This window comes from Ochlerotatus camptorhynchus, unplaced genomic scaffold, assembly GCF_037179485.1.
Source record: "Ochlerotatus camptorhynchus isolate MF236.1 unplaced genomic scaffold, CSIRO-AGI_Acam_v1.1 ptg000141l, whole genome shotgun sequence".
NCBI lineage: Eukaryota > Metazoa > Arthropoda > Insecta > Diptera > Culicidae > Ochlerotatus > Ochlerotatus camptorhynchus.
The window spans coordinates 4,083,247-4,108,443 of NW_027040631.1; the positions used below are offsets into that span (position 1 = coordinate 4,083,247).

Here is a 25,197-nt window from a genome sequence, read left to right on the forward strand (position 1 = left end):
TAGAGAACTCAGAGGATAATTCCAAAAAAGTATCGATAACTCCACAACTCTAAATAAATTCAAACAAGAGTACCAAAGCAATACTGACAAGAACTGCTTAGGTATTCTGACATTAATTTCAAAACAATTGTGATAGGAATTCGAAAGGTATCTGTATCTGAAGTTGATTCAATTGCAAAGAAATCTTAAGGAGATTTTAATATTCTCGACAGCGTCAAGGAGCTAGTAGTTTGGAGTTAAATTTTATGGAAGTTCAAATTCACAACAGCTGAGGATGGTGTCATGAGAGAATTGAGCAGAATTCAACCAACCGGTGGAAACTAACGATTTTAAATTGGCTCACTACTTGACTAGCCTATTGGTCCCAAGCAAATCGATTAACGTATCCCATTCTAGTCGAAATTCTAGTACTACACTATGTTTGTTTTAATTCGCTATGAAAGTTTAACAGATCAAATGAGGGGTTCGTGGATATTCCTATGTTTCGAGGGGTGCTTGGGACCAAAAATAGTACCAGAACTGAGCCAAAAAGTAGTTGAGCACGTTTCTTCGGGACCTTCTGGTCTTAGAGTTACCTCTATGATTCAAACGAATTAATAAAATATGCACAACGAAATTTTTGAAAAATTCGCAAATCATTACGATATTTTATGGAAAATTCGAGAGGAATTTAGAAAATAACTCAAAGGATGAAAAAGAAGAAGTTCCAAAAGAACTCCGATATGAAATGCAAGGAAATCTTAATTTGATAAAAATTTCATGCATTCCACAGACTGAAAACATACTGCGCATGTGGCCCGCGGGTCATTGGATGAGCACCACTTAGTCACCAGTGCTGCGTGCTGTTAACAATGTCAATTGACGTAAGATATTGGTCTAGCACTGAATTCTGGCGCTGATATTATTTGACATTACTATCCATAAGCACACACTTAGAAATACCTAATCTTACACGTGACGGAATCCATCCATTTTTAAAATTAAGTGCTCCGAGACTGAAAAGTTCGAAATTACGTTTGATTGACCTGAATTTCACGTCTATTATGATTCAATCTTATGTCAAAATTGACGCTTGTATATGTCAGTCTCAGAGCACCTTAATTTACATAAATTTTTCTAAGTATGCATTCCCTAATAAAAATTGTATGGTTAATTTGCTTAACGACGTGTTCTGAGTATCATCCAAACCATTTGTGGAATAGTTCAATGATTTGGGTTGTCGTTCGTTTATGGTTATTTTTTTTTAGGGTTTCCAAGGCTCTCTAGAAAAATTTCAATGGAATTCAGAGGAAAATATCAGAGGATAATTTTAAGGAAACTAAAATTTGAGGATTCCTTTCCAATTAGTTCCGAGGAACTCCAGACTCCAGGTGAAACGTAGGGAGAATTCCAACGTAGCTCCAAGGAAATCCTCAGTATGGTTCAAGGTAAACTTTTCATGAGAGTTCTATGAAGCATTCCAAAGCAATTCCAAAGAAAGAGTTCTGATTAATACTGCAAAGCAATTTTGAGGTGAATTTTTTAAGAGATTTGTAAGGAGAACTGAAAGCGAAAGGGAAAGTTAAAGGGAGAACTCCAAAGTACTCTTCTACACTTAACTTAACTGAAAATGAAGACAACCTTAACAGATAGACCAACTACCTGTATGAATTTGAAGATTGACACGGCATTGCCAGATATACCGATTTATCGGTATTTGTACCGATTTTCAAACTATTTACCGATATACAAATAAGACTTCTCAGAATATCGAGTGTTGAGATTTTATACCGATTTTTTAAATAATCAAAATGATTATTGCCTGCCTTGGTAAAAATGGCAGCGAAAAGTACTGTGAGAGACTTTTGATCTTTTTGAATGTGTTAAATTTGTTGCTCAAAAAATTAGTCACCTTTAAAAATATTTTATGCCTGATAGTCTTTCGACTAGGGTTTCTACTTCCTTGTCGTTTTTGGCTACAGATACAGACCATCAGAGTGTGCAATTTTTTCAACTTTATCAAGTTTGTTTAATCTTCTATTGGAAGTTTCTTTCAACTTCCACCCGTAAGTTATTTTCTGAGTTCTTCCCTCGGAAGTTTCTTCCGTCGTTCATCTCAACTTTCCCCGGAATATTGTGCCATATTTCACTAGAAGATTCTAATGATTTCCACCGGAAATTTATCTTCCGGAATTTGTTTACCAACCTCCCCTAGAAGTTTCTTTCGACTGTCCCGAAAACCCTTCGGCTTCCGTCGGAAGAAGCTTGCTACTTTCTTTAGCAGTTTCTCCAAAACGATCTCAGAAACGTTCGTCTTCTCCAGGAAGTTCCTTTTTCTACTAAAAGTAGCTATCAAATTCTCCAAGAAGTTTCTTTCGTCTTCCTTTGAAAGATTCTCCATGATCTTCTTCCGGAGATTTTTTTTCCTTTATCTGCTGGAAGGTTTTTCCGAAATCATTCTATCTTCCTCTGGAATTTTCTTGCGATTTTGGAAGCCTTTCTTATGTAAAGTTTCTTGATACTTTCCCCAGAAATTTATCAATATTTTTCTTGGAAGTTCCCCGCAAGTTTACCCGATTTTTCATAGAAGTTTCTTCAAACTTCTTCCAGAAGAGCTATATTCTTTTTTCCTGGAAGCTAATTCAAACATTCCCCGGAAATTTCATCCAACTTTTCTGGCCATTCTTAGTACAAAAGTTTAAATTTTCGCCTTCAAAATCGTCAAATATATAACATTTATCAAAATAGTAAATACCAATTAATACCGATTTTTTAAATCCATTGGTACCGATAAGCTTGAAAACAATCTGGCAACACTGATTTGACATATCAACATTCTTTCGATCAAAGCAACCTCTGAGTATCCAAGTCAACATTTGTGTTCGTGCATTCGTGGCTGGATCTTCATTATCGCCTGTGTTGTTGTCAATATCAATATTCACCTTCATCTTGGTGGGGATGATTTTGAGGATCAATTGCAATTGATTATTTTCATTTTACACAAGCGAATCGATGGAAAATTATTGCCTCATGCTGAATTGATGATAATATCGTGGTTTTGGACGCTGGGGTCGACAATATTCAACATAATCATTTTGCCCAAAATGAAATTGATTGTTTTGCTTTTGAGGATCGCTTCTGATTTTGACAATATTGGGTTGGATAATGAAGCACTGGTGAATATCAACAAACGCGTATTCACTGATGCATAATGATCTCATTTGTTCATTTCGATCGATTTTCAAATCAAACGCAATTCATCTCCACTGGGTTGAAGCGCTACTCCTTGCGTGCGATGGAAAATGATAAAAACAGACACTGGTACTGAGCTCTTACTTCATCCAGAAGGCCAGCATTGCCTACAATGAAAATGAATTTCCTCCCAATAGCACCAGATATACAATATGTTCCTTGAAACCCCATCTTCACCATCACAACATGAGCAATTTGAAAGACAAGAATTTTGCTGGCTGCACGAAATTCAGTTCGTATATTTTTCGAATAGAGTGTAATATTAGCATTGTGTTAATTAACATGTACGAAAGCCGTTTTTATGAAACGAGCTCAACAGAATTAACGAAAGATTTTTCCGTGGACCCCCGCTAATCTGAATGACACTTCATTCATATTAACGAAGTTAATTTTTGATTTGACCTCCTAGTAACCGTATGAGCATAAGAAAACCGTGTTTCTGGTAGCCTTATTTGCTGTTTTGTTTTGGTTCTGCATTGCATTTCACAATGTTCAATTTCGCTTTACTCCGTTCCATACGCTAATTGACGTTTGAACCATTTTTAGTTTGCACGGCGTGCAAATTGGCGGGGTTCAAATTAAAAAGTGTTCAGATTAAAAGCGGTCAGATTACCGGGGATCCACGGTACACGCAAAAGTTTGATTTATTATGAAACGTTCAAAGAGCTAAGGTGAAGGACTACTTGGACATATGGAGCCCATTTCCGTCATACGTGTCAAAAACGACGAAGACAAACAGCTAGTTATACATTCGACATTTATGGATCAAATTCTTTACTAGTTTCGTACCTTATACTATTTTGTGCCTCCCTTAGCTCAGTTGGTTAAGGCGCAGCTACAAAGCAAAAACATGCTGGAGGTTGCTGGATTGGATTCCCGGTCCGGTCTAGGAATTTTTCGGGTTGGATTCTCGATCCGATTGCGAGCGTTATCTAACTTTCACTACTGCGTTTGACTCTAACTCTAGATGAACACTTCAAAAGGTCCTATCTGAATTGGTCAATTATCTACAGTGACTTTCTCTCTTGATAACCACTGCAAACACAATTCAAGCACGTGAAATTTTTGAGTAAAAACTCCAAAATATACCATCGAAATAAGCATCGAAATAAGCTCTTCGGCTTAACGGTACAGTCTGACTCACAAACAAATTATGTCAAGCTTTAGACAATTAATTTGAAGCTGATCCAAGCAATAAAGTTGACATACACCTTTGTTTACATTTGTTAATCAGCAACCTACAGTTAAAATTTCGAGCAAACACCCAGCCAGCTCTCAACCGGCGCTGTTTGTCCAGCAAATATATTGATAGGACAACCTGTCCTGTTCAAACCAAAACAACCATCGTAAATATCTCAATCCACGCTTCCTCCGGAGAGTCCTCCGTTTTGGGAGGAAGCAATTTGCCAAATAAGCTACACAAATTAGCGGCTTATTATACGACCTCTCATTCACTCGTGCACACCCTTTCGGAAATTGACAGAGAAAAAACGACTCAATTTCCGAATAGCCCGAAAACATGCGAAAATGTCACTGATTTTACTGAGAAGTCAGAGCCAGCTTAGTTCCTGGATCGATTGGTTATCGGTCGCATTTTTTCGCTGTGACAAATCAATCGAAAACAAAAAGGTTATACCTGCCCGCGGCAGCTAGGAGCTTCCTTTGACACGCAAAAGGTGCTGCCGATTTTTTTTTCTCTTTTATCTAATTAGTTTCTTATGCCTAACCGATCTCGAAGTGGCTGAAATTAAATTATGAGAACTTTTGTTCCCGCTTCACAATAGAGTCATCATTCATTCGCTTATGCTCCGCTTCCCCACCCTCTGCCCTCTGCCGCAGCAACAAATGTCAAAACAAAAAAAAACTCATTTTAACGGGCTCGAACGACGAAAAACAAAAAGGCGACATACGACGACGGTTGTCTTCCGTGTTGACTAGAAGGGGTAATTAGATTGTGTCGTACCCCTCGTCGCCACCCATACAGCCCAACACCAACAGGCGATATGCGGCACACTATTGCGCGCATGAAAATGTTAACGCGATCGCGATCGCGTCTAGCGGAACCGGCCGCCGTAATTTGGGTCATCTTCTTTCTTCTGGTGGAAGCTCTCGCCACTCTCGCCGGACTGGAACTGGACTTGTAGAGGTCCGGTTTCCAGTCCAGTGTCGCGTTCGCTGTTTACCCAGCAATCAAACACAACTTGAAAGCTTGAAAGTTGATGTTGTCATTGTTGTGGCTAACGACGATGGGAGGCATAAGAATTTTCTTCTTCCCACTCAATCACGAGGAACCCCTCAGTCGTCGTTTGTCGTTGCCTACTATTTTAGATGGAAGAGCCCACTGACATGTCATTCACATTTCTCACCACACACCCGCTCGTCGTTCTCGGTTCAGACTTCCAAATTTCCTGCTTCTAGACTGAAAGAAACAAGTGCACTCCATCAGCGACTTGCGGGCCGTGGCAGGAAACCCATGGTTTTCATTTGTTTTAACCATTTCTTAAACTCTTTATAATTGCCTGGCTTCTTTTTCGTACCGTCGTTTACGGTGCATTCACCCTCAGATCAACTCCTTTCTCCGATCTTCAAATCTCACTCATTGAGCGAATAAAAAAAAATAGCAGCTGATAAAACGATTACCAGTGATTATTTCGAATTAGCCTATTGCACAAAAATAAACAACCGGCGGCGCCAAATCAGGACATCCAACTGGACTTGGAAGCGAGCAAAACATTTGGATTTTCTCCCATAATAATAAGTGGCACAAATCACCAAATCGATCAGTGCTTTCTTTCGTTGCGGTTTCCATGGCGAACGAGGTCCGCTCTTCAGCAGAGCGAGTTGATGATCGTAATTGATAGAAAACGGTTTTCGCAGCACAAACAAACAAACGTCATTTGCTGGGAGATTGCCGGTTGTCAGTTATCGCCAACGGACGTCATTTGTGACTTGGAAATCCAACAAAATCGCAAAGACCCGGCGGACCTTGAACCCATTAGATTATGAAATGATATCTAGGAAGCGGGCTATTACCTATCTAGCTAGATTTGATCAGCAGAAGATGGTTCCTTTCAAAATTGACACTATCATCTCGCTAATTGAAACCAGGAAGTCGGCGGCGTAGAGCAACGCCCACTCCGGCTGCTCTTTACTCTCACGCTCGTTAAAGGTTAATCGTCCACACATTTTCGGTCCACCACCTCGCAAACGGCAAACGGTGAATTATAGTATGTTCTGCGATACTAGATTCAACCGAAACCGGTGGTTATGGCCAGCGCAACACTGATGGTGGTTGGTTTGTTTGGTGTGCCTTGCTGAATGAGTATGAGATGTGATGAGATGGACATTAGACCGGTTGGCAGGTGATTATTTTCCCGAGTGTACGCGCTGGATTGTTTTCATGAACTTTCGATTTACATTTAAGAGGAGATCCATAGTTATGCGTCATTACCGGAACGCGAAAAGCAGACATTGCTGGAGCGCGTGAGTCACCATGACGACCGGCACGGTCAGCTTACTGACGTCAACCCGGATCGGTGCGGTATGCGCTCTTGGAAATCGAATTGAATATTCGAAGCACTTTTAAGAATATCAATGAAATTTCTCGAATTGGCTTTATCGGTAATTCTTTGAATCGCATTGTTTACCAACGACGAATACCTGGCCAGAGCGTGTCAAATTACCCACTAAACCAATTGACAGAACAAATTATTGCCCAGTAAATTAGACGACTTTTTTATGTTTTTATTTGGTTAACCAGAGTAAATTAAAATGTGTTTTTGATTGTTTCCACTTCAAGGAATTCTTTCTATCCGTAAATAAGGTTATGAAGACTTGTAAACAAATTGTCTAAGATAAGCACTTAGGAATTTTACATTTTAAATCAAATAATGACGCTTGCCTTGAACTCAACCCATCCTTAATGAACTCAATGACTGGAAAATATTGCTATGGTCCATTGAAGATGTATGCGCTACTGGTCCGATGTAAATTTTCCCTGGCATACTGTGGTGTGTTGTGTCAAAACTTTGTTTTGCACCATTTTGACATTATGCAACGCAAGTTTCCTATGCCATGCACCACTCGACCCCAGACTGCAGTTCCGCATTGGCACCAACGTTGGTGCTCAGGAACCTTCTTTTCGCTGCTTCCTTCCGCTCAAACTAAGATCCAAACAGCTTCCGTGAACTGATGCTTCCCCCAAATAAATAAAACTCGAGAAACAAACGAAATAAAAATAGCTTTAAATTTCACACCGCCCAATCGCAACACCCTGGGAGTCTCCGTCGGTTTTCCGAAACAAAGCAAGGTGGTTACGATTCACCTCTTCACCTTTTTTTCGCTTTACGAGATTCCGCCGGCAGTCATTGCCAAGTTCACAACCGTTACCAACTGCCTCGGTGCTTTCCAGCTCCAGCAGCATGCAATCCACTGGTGCTGACGACGACGAGATCAAGATCAGATCCACACGCAAAGAACGCTGCCAACTCTAGAGCCTCGGAAAACGAGAACGAGAATAAATTAAATCCAAGCAGGCCCATCTTATCCTAAAAATCAATGTCGCGACGGCGTCGTCGTCGTCGTTTTGGCCGTCGCAGGAGGCTTGGGGGTTGTGGCATGGCGACAAGATGCAATTAAGATTTGACCGTCGCCAATTTCCTGCTCCCTTTTTTTCCGTCGCATGAAACAATCTGCGCGGGACATGATCCCGGAGGATACTCCCGTCCGACGCCGTTGCGGAGGAAATGAATATTCATCAAGTATCGTTTCCCGGCTATGTCCGGAACCCTGGAGTGAGTAAATAAATGTGTCATAACTTTAATTTCTCGTGGGACGGGAAGGGAACGCGGAACGATGCGGGAAGCATCTAATTACCGGCAATTTCTTGTTGTCCCGTTCAACTCGGGCCCAAACATCGGTGCGCGCACACACACACACAGACAGAGAGACACACAGTTGGACAGGTTTTAATATAATCAGATAAATGTCTCTCCCCTCCTCTTTCGGGCTAGATTTTTCGGGAAAAAGCCCAACGAGAAATGAGATAGTAATCTATAATTCATAAACCTGCGGACAGTATGAGTGGGCTGACTTTGTTTGGTTTTTCCCCCTTTCGGCTTCCTACCCCCACCTGCTTCCTGCCTGCACAGATTACAAGCAAGGAGGAGTTCCAACGGGACCGCACTCCACTTTCACAAAATTGGTACAGCCTTGTTTTGCGGGAAACGTCATTTTTTGACGGATTGGCAGTTTTACTCAGCGTGATCAAATCTGCCAGCAACCATTTGCTCAGTGCAAGAAGCTTGAAACCGGGAGCTAGAAGGTCCAATTTCGCTTGCCGAAGCTTTTTTCAACGCTATTAATGCCAAGGGGCAAGTTAGCTGTACTCAGAGCAAATAGTTTCGCAGCGACTCATAATTACCAAAACTGATCAAAGTAGTTTCGCATTGTTCAACATATAGAAACTAGTCGCAAGCATCGGAAGAACGAGACCGGGGACGCCATTAAGAATGGGTTGGCGAAAAGTCGTCGAGAGGAGATTGGAAGGAAGTGTAACCATGCGTTAGAAGTGGTAGGATACGTACGATATTTAGACCATTTTCTTTCGCTGAAAGTGAAATAACTATAAATAAGATTTACACAAGGTGTTGGTCACTCCGCACAGTGTGCTGAAAACACACCCGGGCACACCTGGGCACAGTTTGGCAACCAAGCAAACGATTAACGTACCCTATTATAATCGAAATTCTAGTACTACCCAATGTTTGTTTTGATTCGCTATGAAAGTTTGACAGATAAAATGAGGGGTTCGTACCAGAGCACCAGAGCTACTTAGTACCAGAGCAGGGCCAAAAAGTTGAGCTCGTTTCTTCGGGATCTTCTGGTCTTAGAATTACCTCTATGGCATTAGTGAGCAGTTTCACTAATACACGAGGGGGGTGACACATCTAAATCTCAATTCTAGATGCTCAAAAAATCTCACACTAGCGAATAATTCTTCGAAAAATCTTCTTTCATTTGTCGCATCTACTTGCATCGCGCATCATCTTTTTGCATGAAATCTTCAAAATCGTGATAAATCTTCTTTCTATCTACTCAGCGTACGCGCAGCTAGCCACAGCAAAACACAATATTTCCTGCATCGTAGATAGAGTCGTCCCGCTCGCTAATACATGCGTTTTACTGATTGAAAATAAAAATAAAAACCGCTGTCAAGTCAAACACTTTGACAGCTGATTTCGTGGTTTAAAATAATAAACAAATCGATTTTACATGGCTGCACTAGCAAGGTTGTGTCAGTGAGATCTTGCGTCGAGAAGTCAATGCACCTGCGCAGCGCACGTGGCAAATGCAAGGGGGGGAGGTGGCTGTCAAATACGAACAATCGTCGCCTACCTCGCATAACTGGTTCCAAACGTAAACAAGTCATAAGAAACCTACAGCGTTTGTTTACGTTTGGAACCAGTTTCATACAAGCATGATCAGTAGGTTGATTTGACAGCACGTCTCCCCCCAGGTCAAATGCTAAGAGGAAGAGGAGACAACTGGCTTCTTTTTGTCTGTGACGTGTTCTTCATCTCTCGCGGAAACGACCGTGCAAAAACTATTTCATTATGGGCGACGCAGTCGACTGTCAAAACACAAGAAAATAGATTCCCTGTTGTAAAAATTCTCGCGTTTCTATACGTTCACTTGACCAATCAGGAGGTGGTTCGTGCTTGACAGAAAATGTGTGCATACAAGTCCCCCTATCGTCTCCTCTCCTCTTAGGTCAAATGTAATAAAAGTAAACACAAGAAATTTGTGTGGGTTTTCTCAAGAATTTTCCGTAGAAGTTCATTGTTATCAGTTTAATAATAAACCATGAATGATACATGAGGCAAATCACGTCGAAGCCAATCGGTTGTAGGCCCTGAACCTTCACCAAACGCACCTAACCGCAAATCTATATGGCGGCTGCTGCAGCGTCGAATGGAAACGACCTTAGAATGGAAACGGCCGTGGAAAACGTTATTGGTCTATCTGGAACCAAGTATGTCAGCAGTTGATCCATAGAGGTAACTCAAAGACTAGTAGGTCCCGAAGAAACGTGCTCAACTTTTTGGCTCAGCTCTGGTACTATCTTCGGTCCCAAGCTAATCGATTCACCCCTCGAAACATAGGAAAATCCACTAGCCCCTCATTTTATCTGTCAAACTTTCATAGCGAATCAAAACAAACATCGTGTAGTACTGGAATTTTGACTAGCATGGGGTACGTTAATCGTTTGCGTGGGACCAATAGGCTAGTCAAGTAGTGAGCCAATTTAAAATCTTTAGTTTCGTATTGATTGTTGGTTGATCTATCCGGAACCAAGTATGTTGGCAGTCACAAATGACATCAAGATGCCTAACCGAAGTCGATTTTATTCTAACTAGTTTTCAATCTGACAAGTAGGCTTACTCAGATCGGGCTTTTCTACTGCCGCTGCCGTTCCGCTTCCGCTGTCATTGCGCTTGGCCCTTAACATTATCATTAATCTCTAAATTCGGATAACCACAACCGTGAATTTTCGCCCAAGAATCCCCAAAGGATTCCCCAAACAGCGCGCATTCTGTTGCCTGTCCGAAATAGTATTTCAATCCGCGCAAAGCAGACCAACACCGGGCAACCACTAATGATCATCAACGAATGACACCGCTGTAAGAGCTAGGTGTTAGCAGCGGAAAACTTTCGTCACTTAACCGTTTCTCGTCACGATCGTTCATGACAATGAGCACCGTGCATCCGCGTTGTTCCGGTTTGCTGGCAGGTATCTATCGGTGATCACCGCAGTCAAGTTCGATCCCGGAAAGAATTCTGCCTTTTGAAAGGTCGCTAAAGTTTGTCCGGTATCAGCTGGGGTGGCTTTAGATCACTGTCTTGGTTCGTATTCTACTGTTGGTTGTGTTGTTCAATCACTTTCAAAACAAAACATTTCGACAGTGAGCATGCATAAGGGCGTTTACGCGATGATCGATTCTCTTCATCGGTTTTCTCTTTGCATTGCTACAGCTAAGCGGAACAATTTTCTAGAATTTGGCTATCAAAAGCACCAGCAAACGCACCGAGAAACGTTAATCCAAGCGAGTTATTAACAAAAGAGAAAATCAACGAAGAGAATCGATTATCGCCTTTACGCCCTTATGCATGCTCAGTGTCGATTTGAATTGTCAAATTAACCGAGTTGCCAAACATGCCGTTATTCACAAGCAAACAACGTTGGTCTGGAGACTGGCACTCTCGGCACTGCCTGCCCAGCTGCGGCACACTGAGAAAAAAGTTGTTTCAAAATAGGTGTTTAGAGTGACCATCCCTTGGGTCTACATTTTTGTAGCAGTTAAACAAATACTAACATTAAAAAAATAATAACCTAATTGTGCTGTAAACTTTATAAAATACACCAATTAATAAAACTACAGAAATTCATTCTTTTGATTTCCTGTCCATTACTGTTGGATTGAGCTACATACATAGGCAGTCGCGATTCCACTCATGTGATATCCCATAAGCCATAGAAGGTGTGAATTGCAGCGCACCCGCAATCAGAGAATCTCTTCGGACGGATTGTTCGTTGGCAGTTGTTCGAAAGTGATATACATCTCATCGATAGTAGCATTTTGAACACCTGGAACTTGAACTCATCACTCTGCTGTTATTGTAGCTCATGGTCGTAGTTTGTCTGAGTAATTCGCAATGCCGTCGTTTGCGTCGTGGCGATTTTCCTTGTGCTTTTGGATGCTACTTCTGTTGCCAAAGGAAGGAAGTCAGATGCCAATTTATGCGATGAATAGCAGTTTATGAGTCGACGATGTTGGCATATGGACACTATCCGCTCTTGAGCTTAAACGCAGTGAATTCCAAAAGGAATTCCGGAGAATTCCAGGAAAGCTCAGTGCTAAACTTTCCCTGCTAGCTTGAACAATTGTTCAGCTGGAGATCCTTCTTAGTGGACGCCATTCTCATGCTACTTATGGAAATTCAGCAAAGTGCTAAATACTGGGAGAAGCAGAAACAAGCCATTATCTCAAAACAGCTATAATTGGTGATGGTATCCGTTAACTCAGGCCTAGTGGTCGTCTTGAATCATCGTTACAATCCGTACATTCTGTAACACCGATATTCCGGACAGAATTATACAATCCAGGAAGTCCAACATCACAAGTTCTCATCCGCAAGAACTCAGCATCAGTTTTCAGTTGCTTATGAAATTATTGTGGAAAAATATTTCAATCGGCTTCAGCGCACCGATGATGACAGATTTTAACACAAAAATCAGGTTGCTATGTGTATTTGATATTCATCAACGCGAGTTACTCAGAGCAACTCAGGGTTACTCAAAATTAACTACTCCGATTTTACTCATGAGCAAAAGCTGTCCTGCCCCTTGATTAATACAGAAACTGTCAATGTACTGAAACTGTCAATCAAGCAGAAGTGCAATTCTTAACACGTTGGACGTTGACTGGCCACTGTGGCAAGCGATCCGTTTCCTACTAATTTCACAATCTTGATGGCGGTTGCTGAAAGCGCACAAACAATACAAACCGCGACCAACGCACACTTCGATTGACGGTTTCACAGAAAATTCAAACTCCGCCAAAGCCTGCCTTCATTTTCAGCACACCGAACCCGAAGCGTGCAATATCGATTCAGTGTACAGAGAGCAGCCGTTTCGCACAGGGAAAGATGAATGACGTCCCCCGGTTGCTCCAGTTTTCGGAAATGAACTTGTTCACATGTCGCAAAATTTTACCGTTGCTGTCATTTTGGAAGGAGGAGAAAACAACAAAGAGCCGAGCGGCGCGAAGAAGGACGAGGAAGAGAGTGCCCAGAAAACACACCACACCCAGCGAGTGAGGGATGATTTATCTCGATAATTAACTTAGCATCTGTGTGCATTTCACCGGTTCGGCTCGGCGGTGTGGTGTGGTCTACTGCAGTGGAACAGACAGGATAGTCCGAAACGAGCTCTGACAGGGAATGATTCATAATTTTTCCATTTTCTACCAGATCAAAAAAAAACGAAAACAGAACCGACTTTGTCTTTCTTCCGCCTTGAAGGCATGCCGTAACATCGTAAAAGCGGTGATGGTGCTGCGAGTGTCTGCGAGTGCTGCTGGAACGAGGAAGACTCCGTTGTCAGAACGAACCAGCACACGTGTGAGTCTGTGATCCGCAAATTGAGTCGACAGCTACCCCCAGTATCGAGTTAGGGAGGATAAAGGCGGAAAAGGATAAGACTAGTCATCCCAAGACTGACGGAATATGATTTACATCGAGGGTAAAGATATGGATATATGAGCTTTTTATGCAGTACGTTTACTTAGAAATCCAGCCGACGTCGGCTGTGATGGATTCTTTGCTCTTTTTCCTCTTCCCTGTCACTTTAATGCCTCATATACACTTAATGGTAGGGGGGTCATATCTCGTTTACTTTATCGCGAGAATTTAACAACTCACCACGGGATGATGCCATGCAGAAAGTTCGTTTCGGTTATTAAAAGTTGGCCTTTGGTACGGAAACGGGCAAAAAACGGTTATTCTCGCTTGTATGCAACATTTCCCGCATGCAACCTTTCACACCATTTGAAAGTATCAACTTGACCAAGTGCAAAACTTGCACGCAACTCTATGCTCGTAATTAATCTTGATTTCTTCCTTTCAGCACCTATGTACGAGAGCGATCAGACTGACTTAGAGAACTATGGCGAATCGGCGGGCTGCTACTATAACTACAATCACTACAGCGAAGGTGACCGTATCATGACGAACGAGCCCTGCCTGAACTGTACCTGCCATGATCGTATGCTGATGTGCTACCTGCGAGTGTGTCCTTTCACCAAGGCGATCGGTCAGGATTGTACGATCGAGAAACGTGAAGACCAGTGCTGCCCGGTGATCACCTGTCCCGAAGTCGAAGTTCAGCTGGTCGATCATCAGACCTCAACCGATGCTGCTGGCAGCTCGACGGCGGTTGGTGCCCCAGATCAATATGGTTGTACGATCGAAAACCGATACTATCCGGAAGGAGCTCAAGTAAGTCAACAATCGATCAACTCCAGTTAGTCTCCAATCTAACCATCCCAATATCTCTCTCCCAGGTGCCATCAAATCCCCACAAGCCTTGCGAACTGTGCTACTGTATTCGTAACATGACCACTTGTGTCATGCAGGAGTGTACGCTACATATTGACGGATGTCAGCCAATCTACAACAAGGGCGTCTGTTGTCCAGTAAGATACGATTGCGGTAAGTAGTTCATCACCAGGCGCCTTGCACAGCTCGATCCTCAAGACCCATTTTCTTCTTCTTCTTACCGTTCACAGATCACGACAGGGAAATGAACCCACTGCAACTGGAAGATGAAATGACCACCACCGTACGCCCGACACCTGGCTTCATCCTTACGACCACGATGTCTCCGACCGTCTCAACGGACTGTGTCCACAATAGCGAAGTGTACGCCGATGGTTCCATGATCATTACCGAAAAACCATGCGAACACTGCTACTGTATGCGAGGAGACATCGTGTGCGCCGTTCAGGAATGCGGAACTCCACTGGAAAATGAAGGCAAGAACTGCACGGCACTTCCGCCAGCACCAGGACAGTGCTGCCCGGATACGTACATGTGCGACGGAACAACGGATGCCACTACGACGCTCCGACCGGAATCCGATGATCAAATTGCTGAAGATGAAGACGCTACAACCGCCCAGGCACCAATAAGCAGTGACGAAACTGCCAGCGCACCAGTCGACGATGAGGAAGACGTTCAGCAGCAACACATTCCACACCCGGAAACCATGGTTGATGACAAATCCGAAAGCGAAGAAGAACAAAGTATCGAGATGGAACCAGTTCATCACGACGATGACGATGATGACGAAAGTGAGGAAGCTGATGAACAACAACACCATGAAGCTCCTGTAATGCCAACTGCTGACGACAAGCCAACCACTAGTCAACCAAGCCAAGCCGACGAAAAGGAAGCAACCACCCAAGCCGCCGTTCAGGACGAGAAGGAACCGGAACCAGAAGCTCCAGCATCGGACAGCGTGGCTCTCGATGAACACGATGAAGAACCAAAGGTTACCACGGCTGCTGCCCCTGAAGCTGATGATGCCAAGCCTGAATCCGAAAAGGACAACGAAGTCGAAGTCGAACAAGCAGCGGTTAGTCACGATCTACCAGAGGAATCCGCCACCACCGAACACCCAGCTGAACCAGAGAAGGATCTCGTAGCCCCAACTGTCTCGGATGACGAAGCCTCTTCCTACACAACCATGGCTCCAGCGAAGGAAAGCGACGAAGAAATCCCTGCTGAAACGACCACTGCATTTGCTTTCACCGCCAGCGACGACGATGTTGGTCAGACTACCGAAAGCCGCACCTACCTTCCACCGTTCCACGATTCGGAAACCACAACCGCTCGTATCGAGTCTGACGAACCAGCATTCGCTACCACCATGGCACCGCTGGCTGCCGCTGACGACACTGTGGAATCCGACGACAAACCAGAAAGCCCAGCCCTTGAATCCGACCAACCAGAAGCTCCAGCCACCACCGTGAAGGGCATCGAATCCACCACCTACACCAAGGAACCGGCTCACAAATTCGAAGACAATGTCCCAGAACAAGACTTCATCGAACTGCCACCAGCCGAGATTGTAACGGAATTGCCACCAATCCCAACTACCGCCAGAATTCCAGAAATGCCAACGGAAGAAATCATGACTCATTCACCACCGGAAGCCGACTCGCACGTTCTGGACGATGCCATGACGACTACTGCTCCAGTTGCCGATGCCGTGGTTCCAGCTGAAGACGATAAGAAGGATACACCCGCTGTCGATATGGACGAACCAGTCGAAATGAACACCGTTATTCCATCGAGCGACGACAAGAAACCTCAGGAAGAAACAGATGAGGAAACACCAGACAAGATGTTCCCAGAAGCTATCCCTGGAGAAGGTGATTGTTTGGTCGATGGTATCACCTACAAGAACAATGCATTGATCCCGGCCAACAACAAATGTCAAGATTCATGCAAGTGTTCCAACAGTATTGTGCAATGCGAGATGGTCCAGTGCGCTTTAGCTCCAGCCAAGGACTGTGCTCCAGTGCCAGCTGCTCCTGGTGAGTGCTGCCCAACGTACAAGTGCAACGCATTGGAACGAGACGAAAGCGTTTCCGAATCCGACAGCGATGTCTCTGAAGATGCCAAGAAGCCAACCGAAAGCTCGTCCACCGAAAGTTCCTCATCTTCCGATGACACTACCGAAGAATCCAAGGAAGAAGATGAACCATCGGCGAGCGATTCCACTTCTGATGATAGCGACGAAGAGGAAGAATCCAACCAGGTTGAAGATCAGGGTAAGGTAACGACTCGTCGTCCAGTTGTCATTACACCAAGCAAATCTGAAGAACAGGACCAACCATCTGAAAGCGATTCGGAATCTGATAGTGACAGTGAAGTCGAGTCAGATGAAGCCGAAGAACCGATTAGAATCACATCTGCGGCCATTGTTGCCGACGATGAAATCGAGCAAGAAAAGGTCACTTCAGCACCGGCTATGGACGAATTCGTGCCAACTGAAAGCCAGGTTGCCGAAAAAGAACCCGAACACGATGAAAAATTGCCTGTTGAACCGGTTGAAGCCGAGAAGGAGGAAGACGAACCAATCATGGTTGCTGCCCCAACTACTACTGCTCCAGCTGCCGACGAAGCCGTTCATACCACCATGGCTGCCGTTGCTGCTGACACCGCCGCTGATGAAGAAGAACAACCAGCCACTCCATCTGAAGAGAAGGATGAAGAAGCACCTGCTCACGATGATGTCACTACTGCTAAGGCCGTTGAACAAGCTGACGAGAAGGAAGAGGAGCCAATTGCTACGGAGAAAGCTCCCACAATGGATCATGCTGCAGCTGAGTCATCGAAGCCAGAATCAGAGCAAGACATGCCAGTTGAATCAGTCGCTGCCACTACAATGGCTACCGAGAAGGACCAAGAGCAAGACATGCCAGAAACGACAGCTGCCGCCGCTCAAGATGAAGAAGCTCCATCCGAAGCCACCACAGCTAAACCAACCATTGCCCACGATGAAGAACAACAACCAGAACAAGACGAGCAACAGAAGGTTGAAGATGTTCCAGCTACTACCGCCATGCCTGTTGAAGCTGCTGCTGATGATGTCGCTGTTCCAACCGAAAAGGACCAGCAACCAGAAATTCAAGCAACCGAGAAACCAGAATCCGACGCACCAATGATGACTGAGGAAGCTCCAGCTCAAGTAACTGTGAAATCAGAAGCCGAAGCTCTGCCGATGACCGAAAAAGCTCCTGCTCAAGCACCAGTTGATGATAGCATTCACTTCCCAGTTGATGAACCGGAACACGATGAGGTTCAGGTTGGCCAAAAACCAATGCCAGTTGAACCAGTTGTCGAGGAAGAGCATGAGCCGATTGAACATGACGATAGCATTCACTTCCCAATTGACGAATATGACGAAAGTCCAATCTTTATCCCAACCGCCGAACAGGATCACGTGATGGAACATGAAGAAGACGAACAGAAACCACTTGATGATCACGTTCCAGGACATGTAGATGAACACAAACCAGCTGACGAAATGCCAATTACTACCCAAGCGGCTACAGAAGAAGCAACAACTGCCAAGGCTGCTGAAGAACCTATCACCGTTAAGGCTACAGAAGAAGCAACAACTGCCAAGACTGCTGAAGAACCTATCACCGTTAAGGCTACAGAAGAAGCAACAACTGCCAAGGCTGCTGAAGAACCTATCACCGTTAAGGTTACAGAAGAAGCAACAACTGCCAAGACTGCTGAAGAAGCTACAACTGTTAAGGTTGGAGAAGAAGCAACAACTGCCAAGACTGCTGAAGAAGCTACAACTGTTAAGATTGCCGAAGAAGCAACAACCGTCAAGGCTGCTGAAGAAGCAACAACTGCAAAGGCCGTAGTAGAGATGGATGGTGGATTGGACGATACGATTGATGAAGTCGAAAAGCCTGTTGAACCAAGCCACGATGAAGTGAAGACTACCATTGCACCTGCCGTTGAAGTTCCAGAACATGACGAAGATAAGAAACCTATGGAAGATGAAGAAGCCCAACCTGCAACAACCAGTGCTCCGGTGAGCCAGGATGCTATTACTCCAGAGATGCCACTGGAAGAAATGCATACTCAGATGCCACTCGAGTCGGATGATCAGATCAAGGAACACGAAGCTACAACGATCAAGGCGGTAGATGCACCAGCTACTCAGGCTGCACCAGCAGCCGCTGCCGATGTCGAAGCCGACGCTGAACAAAAACCAGAAGTACAGCCAACAGTTGATGATGAAAACGTTAGCTCTGAAGAGGAACAGGAACATGTACCAGTGAGCGCAGACGCCGGTGCTGACGATGAAGAAAGCAGCGAAGAAGCCATCGTCCAAGAAGTACCAGCTCCAACATCCGATGAGCAGGAAGAAGAGGATGATAAATCGACTGAAGATGATCAGAAACCACAGGAAGTGAAGCCAGTTGAAGATGAAAAGAAACCAGTGGCTGCCGATGAGGAAAAACCAGCTGAAGAAGAAATGAAGCCGGTGGCTAGCGATGCAGAAAAACCTGCTGAAGATGAATTGAAGCCTGCAGTTGAAGATGAAGAACAGAAACCAGTTGCTGTTGATGATGAGAAACCAGCTGTGGATGAAGCAGAACAGAAACCTGTGGCCTCTGATGACGAGAAACCAGCTGAAGACGATTTGAAGCCAGCTGCCGAGGATGAAGAACAGAAACCAACCACAGCAGATGATGACAAACCAGCTGAGGAAGAAAAGAAGCCAGTGGCTAGCGATGATGACAAACCAGCTGAAGGAGAAATGAAACCAGTGGCTGCCGATGAGGAACAGAAACCAGTTGCTATCGACGATGACAAACCTGCTGAAGAAGAGACAAAACCAGTTGTGGACGAAGCAGAACAGAAACCAGTTGCTTCTGATGATGACAAACCAGCTGTGGGCGAAGCAGAACAGAAACCAGTTGCATCTGATGATGACAAACCTGCTGAAGAACCGGTGACACCGGCTATGGATGAAGAAGAACAAAAACCAGTGGCTGTCGACGATGAGAAACATGCTGAAGAAGAATTGAAACCATCTGTGGATGAACTAGAACAGAAACCAGTTGTTGCCGATGATGAAAAGCCAGCTGAAGAAGAAATTATTCCAGTGGTGACCGTTGAGCAGAAACCTGTTGCGGAAAGTGACGAGAAGCCAACTGAAGTGGATGAAGAAGAGAAGAAACCAGTTGAAGAAGAAACCACTGTGGCAAGCGATGACAAGCCAGATGTTGAAGCTGAGGAAGAAAAGAAACCAGCCAGCGATGAAACCGCCACGACGTCAGCTCCAAGTGCTGATGAAGAACAGAAACCAGAAAGTGACGAATCTGTTACCATGGCCACTCCATCTACCGATGAAGAAAAACCAGCTATGCCAACCGCTGATGAAGAAGAGAAACCAACTGTTGCTGCCGATGCCGTTGAAGAACCTGAAGCTGACGAAGAAGAAGCTCATGCTACAACAGCTGCTCCAATGAAGGAAGCGGATGAGGAACAGAAACCTGTTAGTGCGGTTGACTTGGAACACGAACCAACGATGATGACCGATGATGATAAAACTCCTGAAGTGGTCAGCGACGATGACAAGGAACCAGAAGTTGGAGCTGATGAGGAACAGAAGGAATCTGATGAAACTGCACCTGCCACTACACCTGCTGCCGATGAAGAACAGAAACCAGCTGATGCTGATGAGGAACAAAAACCAGCTGGTGCTGATGAGGAAGAAAAGCCAGCTACCACAGCCACTCCAGCTAAGGATGACGAAATGATGGCTCCAGAATCTGATGCTAAGGATGAAGACATGGCCGCTACTCATAAACCAGAGCAAGATGAAGTGAAACCGGAAATTGAAGCCGATGAAGTCAAACCAACCGAAGCACCAGTCAAGGTTGAGGATGAAGTTGCTTCCGAAGAAGAAGAAGAACCACAGCACTCTGTTCCAGCCGCTCACGATGATCAGACCTCAGATGAAACCGAAGATGATACTCCAGCTGCCACTGAAGCTCCATTGAAGGAAGCTGACGAACCACAGGCTCCTACCACTATTGCTTCAATTGTTCCTGCTGATGATGAAGAAGAACAGAAACCAACTGAAGAAGAGAAGAAACCAGCACTAGATGAAGCTGAAATAAAACCAACCGACGCTCCAATGAAGGCTGACGATGAGGAACAGAAACCAGCTGTTGAACCAGTGGAAGCTGACGAACAGGAGTCTACTACACAAATGGCACAAGCAGAAGAAATGAAGCCTGTAGAAGCGGATGAGCAACAGAAACCAGTTGCCGCTACTGAAACTGCTGTCGAGGCTGACGAAGAAAAGAAACCTGCTGTCGAGGCTGATGAAGAAAAGAAACCTGCTGTCGAAGCCGACGAAGAAGAGAAACCTGCTGTCGAAGCCGATGAAGAAGAGAAACCTGCTGTTGTAACTGAAAGTGCCATCGATGCTGACGAAGAAAAGAAACCTGCTGTCGAAGCTGACGAAGAAGACAAACCTGCTGTTGTAACTGAAACTGCCATCGATGCTGACGAAGAAGAGAAGCCAGCTGCTGTTACCGAGGTTGCTATGGAGGCTGATGAAGAAGAGAAGCCAGCTGCTGTTACCGAGGTTGCTATGAAGGCTGATGAAGAAGAGAAGCCAGCTGCTGCTACCGATGCTACTGTTGAAGATGATGAACAGGAAGCACAGGCAACAATGGCTCCAGCAATGGATGCTGTAGAGGGAGATGAAGCGCAAAAACCAAAGCCTGCTACTGAATCTGATGAAACCGAAAAGGATCAAGAGCAACCAATTGTTGAACCAGTGGAAGCCGATGAAACTGAGAAGCCTGTGTCGACTGATGCACCAGTGATGGATATGGATGAGGAAGAGAAACCATCCTTTGAACCAGTGGAATCCGATGTAACTGAAAAGCCTGTGTCGACCGATGCACCAGTGCTGGATATGGATAAGGAAGAGAAACCAGCTGTTGAACCAGTGGAAGCTGATGAAGAAGAACAAAAACCATCTGTGGAACCAGTGGAAGCTGATGAAAAAGAACCAAAACCATCTGTGGAACCAGTTGAAGCTGACGAAGAAGAACAAACACCAGCTGTAGAACCAGTTGAGGCTGATGAAGAAGAACAAACGCCATCTGTGGAACCAGTTGAAGCTGATGAAGAAGAACAAACGCCATCTGTGGAACCAATTGAAGCTGATGAAGAGGAACAGAAACCAGATGTGAAACCAGTTGAATCTGATGAAGAAGAGCAGAAACCAGCTGTGGAACCAGTTGAAGCTGATGAAGAAGAAGAGAAACCAGCTGAAGAAACTGCTCCTACTACTGTCAGTTCAGTTATGGATGAAGTGAAGAAGCCAGAGGCCGGGGAACAGAAACCATCTCTCGATAAGGAAGAAGTACCAACCACTCAATCCACCATTAAGGACGATGATGAAGAGAAACCAGCTGAAGTTGAAGCAGATGAGGAGAAGAAGCCAGCAGAATCTACGACTATTGCGCAGATGGATGATCAACAACCATCGACAATGGCTACTCCGGTGAAGGAAGCTGATGAACAGCAGCCAACATTAGTTGAATCTGACGAAGAGGATAAGCCAGTTCCTGAGGCTGATGATCAGACGAAACCACTGGAGTCCGATGAAGAAGAGAAGACTACTGATGCACCGGTGAAGGAATCTGATGAAGAAGAGAAGCCAGCTGAAGTGCAACCAACTGCTGATGAAGCACAGAAGCCTGCTACCGAAGAAGAGGAAGTGAAACCGACTCCAACTGCTGATGAAGCACAGAAGCCTGCTACTGAAGACGAGGAAGTGAAACCGACTCCAGCTGCGGATGAAGAACAGAAGCCTGCCACTGAAGCAGAGAAAGTGAAACCGACTCCAGCTGCGGATGAAGAACAGAAGCCTGCCACTGAAGAAGAGGAAGTGAAACCGACTCCAGCTGCGGATGAAGAACAGAAACCTGCCACTGAAGAAGAGGAAGTGAAACCCACTCCAGCTGCGGATGAAGAACAGAAACCTGCCACTGAAGAAGAGGAAGTGAAACCAACTCCAGCTGCAGATGAAGAACAGAAGCCTGCTACTGAAGAAGAGGAAGTGAAACCAACTCCAGCTGCAGATGAAGAACAGAAGCCTGCTACTGAAGAAGAGGAAGTGAAACCGACTCCAGCTGCAGATGAAGAACAGAAGCCTGCTACGGAAGAAGAGGAAGTCAAACCGACTCCAGCTGCAGATGAAGAACAGAAGCCTGCTACGGAAGACGAAGAAGTGAAACCGACTCCAGCTGCAGATGAAGAACAGAAGCCTGCTACGGAAGAAGAGGAAGTGAAACCGACTCCAGCTGCAGATGAAGAGCAAAAACCAGAGCTGGATGAGACCATTGAAGAGGAACCAATCAAAACTGATGATGAAACGCCAGCAACTACTGCAACTGCTCCAGTCATGGATGCCGAAAAGGAAAGCGAAGATACTGGAAAACCTTCCCTTGAGGAAGAGCATGATGAAGTTCAGCAGACACCAGTGCAGGCCATTGAAGATGAAGATGAATCTGGAGAACATGAAGTTTCACCACCTGCTGCTACTCCTGCTGCAGATCAAGAACCACAGACAGTGGAAGCTGATGAGGAACCAAAACCAGAAATGGCTGAACCAGCTACTACTGCAGCTAGTGTTGCTGCTGTTGCCGATGAGGAAGAAAAGGAAGCTACATCAGCAGCACCAGTTAGCGATGAGAAGGAAGAAGATCAGCCAGCATCTGTGAGTCACGATGATGATGAGGCACCAGCGCCAACAACTGCCGCTGCCCCAGCCGAAGTTGAACAAGATGCAATTCCGACGACGATGGCTCCAGTTAAGGTTGAAAGCACAACTGATGCAGTGACTGAAGAACCAATCAAGGAAACAACTGCTGCGCCAATGGTGCCAGTTTTCGATGAAGAAAAGGAAGCCGATAAGCCAGCTGTTCCTGCTCAGGATGAAGTGCAGAAACCAGTAGAGGAAGAAGTACAGAAACCGGCTGAAGAAAAACCAGTTGAAGCCGACGAGGAAGAAGATCTACAACAACAAGCCAAGCCAGTGTTTGATGAAAAGGAAGAAGACATTCAGAAACCAGTGACACCTGGTTATGAAGACAGTTACTTCCCATCGAGCACAAGCACAAAACCAGAAGCTGAAACTCCAGGACCATCGTACGGACCACCAGGAGGCCAGCACTACGATCCAGGATATGGACATATGCCACCACATTACCCACCATCGTCATACGAAGACGACTACACCGATGAGGAAGATCCAGCCTCGTTTGGACCGGGAACTTGCCGATACGGTGGCAAGCTCTACGTCTCCGCTCAGCAAATTCCACGTGAAGATCCGTGCGATTTCTGCTTCTGCTTCCGCAGCGATATTATCTGTTTGCAGCAGTCGTGCCCACCTCCAATCAGCGGATGTCACGAGGAGCCAATTTCCGGTTTCTGCTGTCCGCGGTACGAATGTCCTGTCTCGATGGCTACGGTGCTCAACGTTACGACCAGTACGACCACCACGACCACGACGCTGCCACCGCACTTCCTGTCGCACGCCTACAAGGGCTCAGTGACGAAGCGTGGTTGTCAGATCCAGGGCAAGGCCTACCAGGTCGGTGAAACCGTGGCGTCTGCCAGCGGTCCTTGCATGCGATGCTTGTGAGTATTAGCAGCTTTTGGTTATTTTCATTTCAGAAGTGAAACTCTGATTGACATTCATTTTGTATTTTTATCTCCTTTTGCAGATGTGGCGGAGATGGCCAGATGAAGTGCGAACCCAAGGCGTGCAGTCCAGAGCCAATGTTGCAGCAGATGATTGCCGTGGCAGCATCCCGAAGGAGATGAAGCGACTAGACAGGTAGCCAACGAGCGAGCGAGCGTACGGAATGGAAGAAGCAAGAGAGAGATTAGACAAGAGAGAGAGCGAGATTGCGAGCGAATACAACGTTAAGGAGGTAATCTCACGTTAGAATTCATTTTCCATCTAGAAAATGAAGAACTGTGCGAAATGGGTAACCAGTAATAGGAAGGAGATGTGGTTGTCTGTGCTGCATCTCTAGGCGAGTAGTGAAAGGCGAACGATGGCAAACAAGAAAAAAGAGAAAGAGACGTCACACGAAACAAAGTAGCTCATTATTTCAAAAGACTTGAAACAACAACAATCACTCACAGAACGCAGCAAAAACTCACGCACAAACACACACACACACACACACACATATATACACAAACAGACGAATACGCACTAACTAACACATACGCAAACAGATCAGTATAGCCGAGACAACGATTTCTAGATCAAGGCTCACCTGATTGACGACGGCCATTTTGGAACCATTCCATTATGGCTGACTTCGATCAGGTGAGCTGGTACTCTAATTATTTCTTGTGTATAGGAGAATTTTTTCGACGTGACAAAATATCGAATTAATTTACGAAAACTAAAAACAACAAACCGTTAGGTAAAATACCAGAAAGTGGTCGTCGTGTCTCATACAATTACTTCTAGTCTCTCTGTTTTACGTTTTTTTAATAGAAAGGAATGGCAAAGGAAACGAATCGGGAAAGTTTAGCAATGAATCGCAGCAGAACAAACACAGACTCACACCCACTCAAATCGCCGAAATCTTGTCTTTTTTTTAACGTAGATGCTTGTTTTTAGAGACGTAAAAATCTCTGATCAAAATTAAGACACACACACACATCGAAACGATACCCCCCTCAGTGCGCTCTTGTAAGTGTAAAAATCTAACCTCAATGTGAATGTTATTTTTTATACATGGATATGAATATGCATTT

At 44.8% G+C, this 25,197-nt stretch overlaps 1 protein-coding gene across 1 annotated transcript in view; it reads left to right on the forward strand.

Annotated features, from left to right (window-relative positions):
- The window catches only part of tnc (tenectin), a 105,963-nt gene extending 80,956 nt beyond the window's left edge, over positions 1-25,007 (forward strand). The window contains exons 4-8 of the mRNA XM_065221408.1: positions 13,919-14,289; positions 14,355-14,502; positions 14,580-20,614; positions 20,999-24,057; positions 24,144-25,007. Coding sequence (XP_065077480.1) covers positions 13,919-14,289; positions 14,355-14,502; positions 14,580-20,614; positions 20,999-24,057; positions 24,144-24,243 — 9,713 coding nt within the window. The 3' untranslated portion in view covers positions 24,244-25,007. The remainder of the gene's footprint in view (positions 1-13,918; positions 14,290-14,354; positions 14,503-14,579; positions 20,615-20,998; positions 24,058-24,143) is intronic.
- The last annotated feature ends 190 nt before the right edge of the window (positions 25,008-25,197 follow it).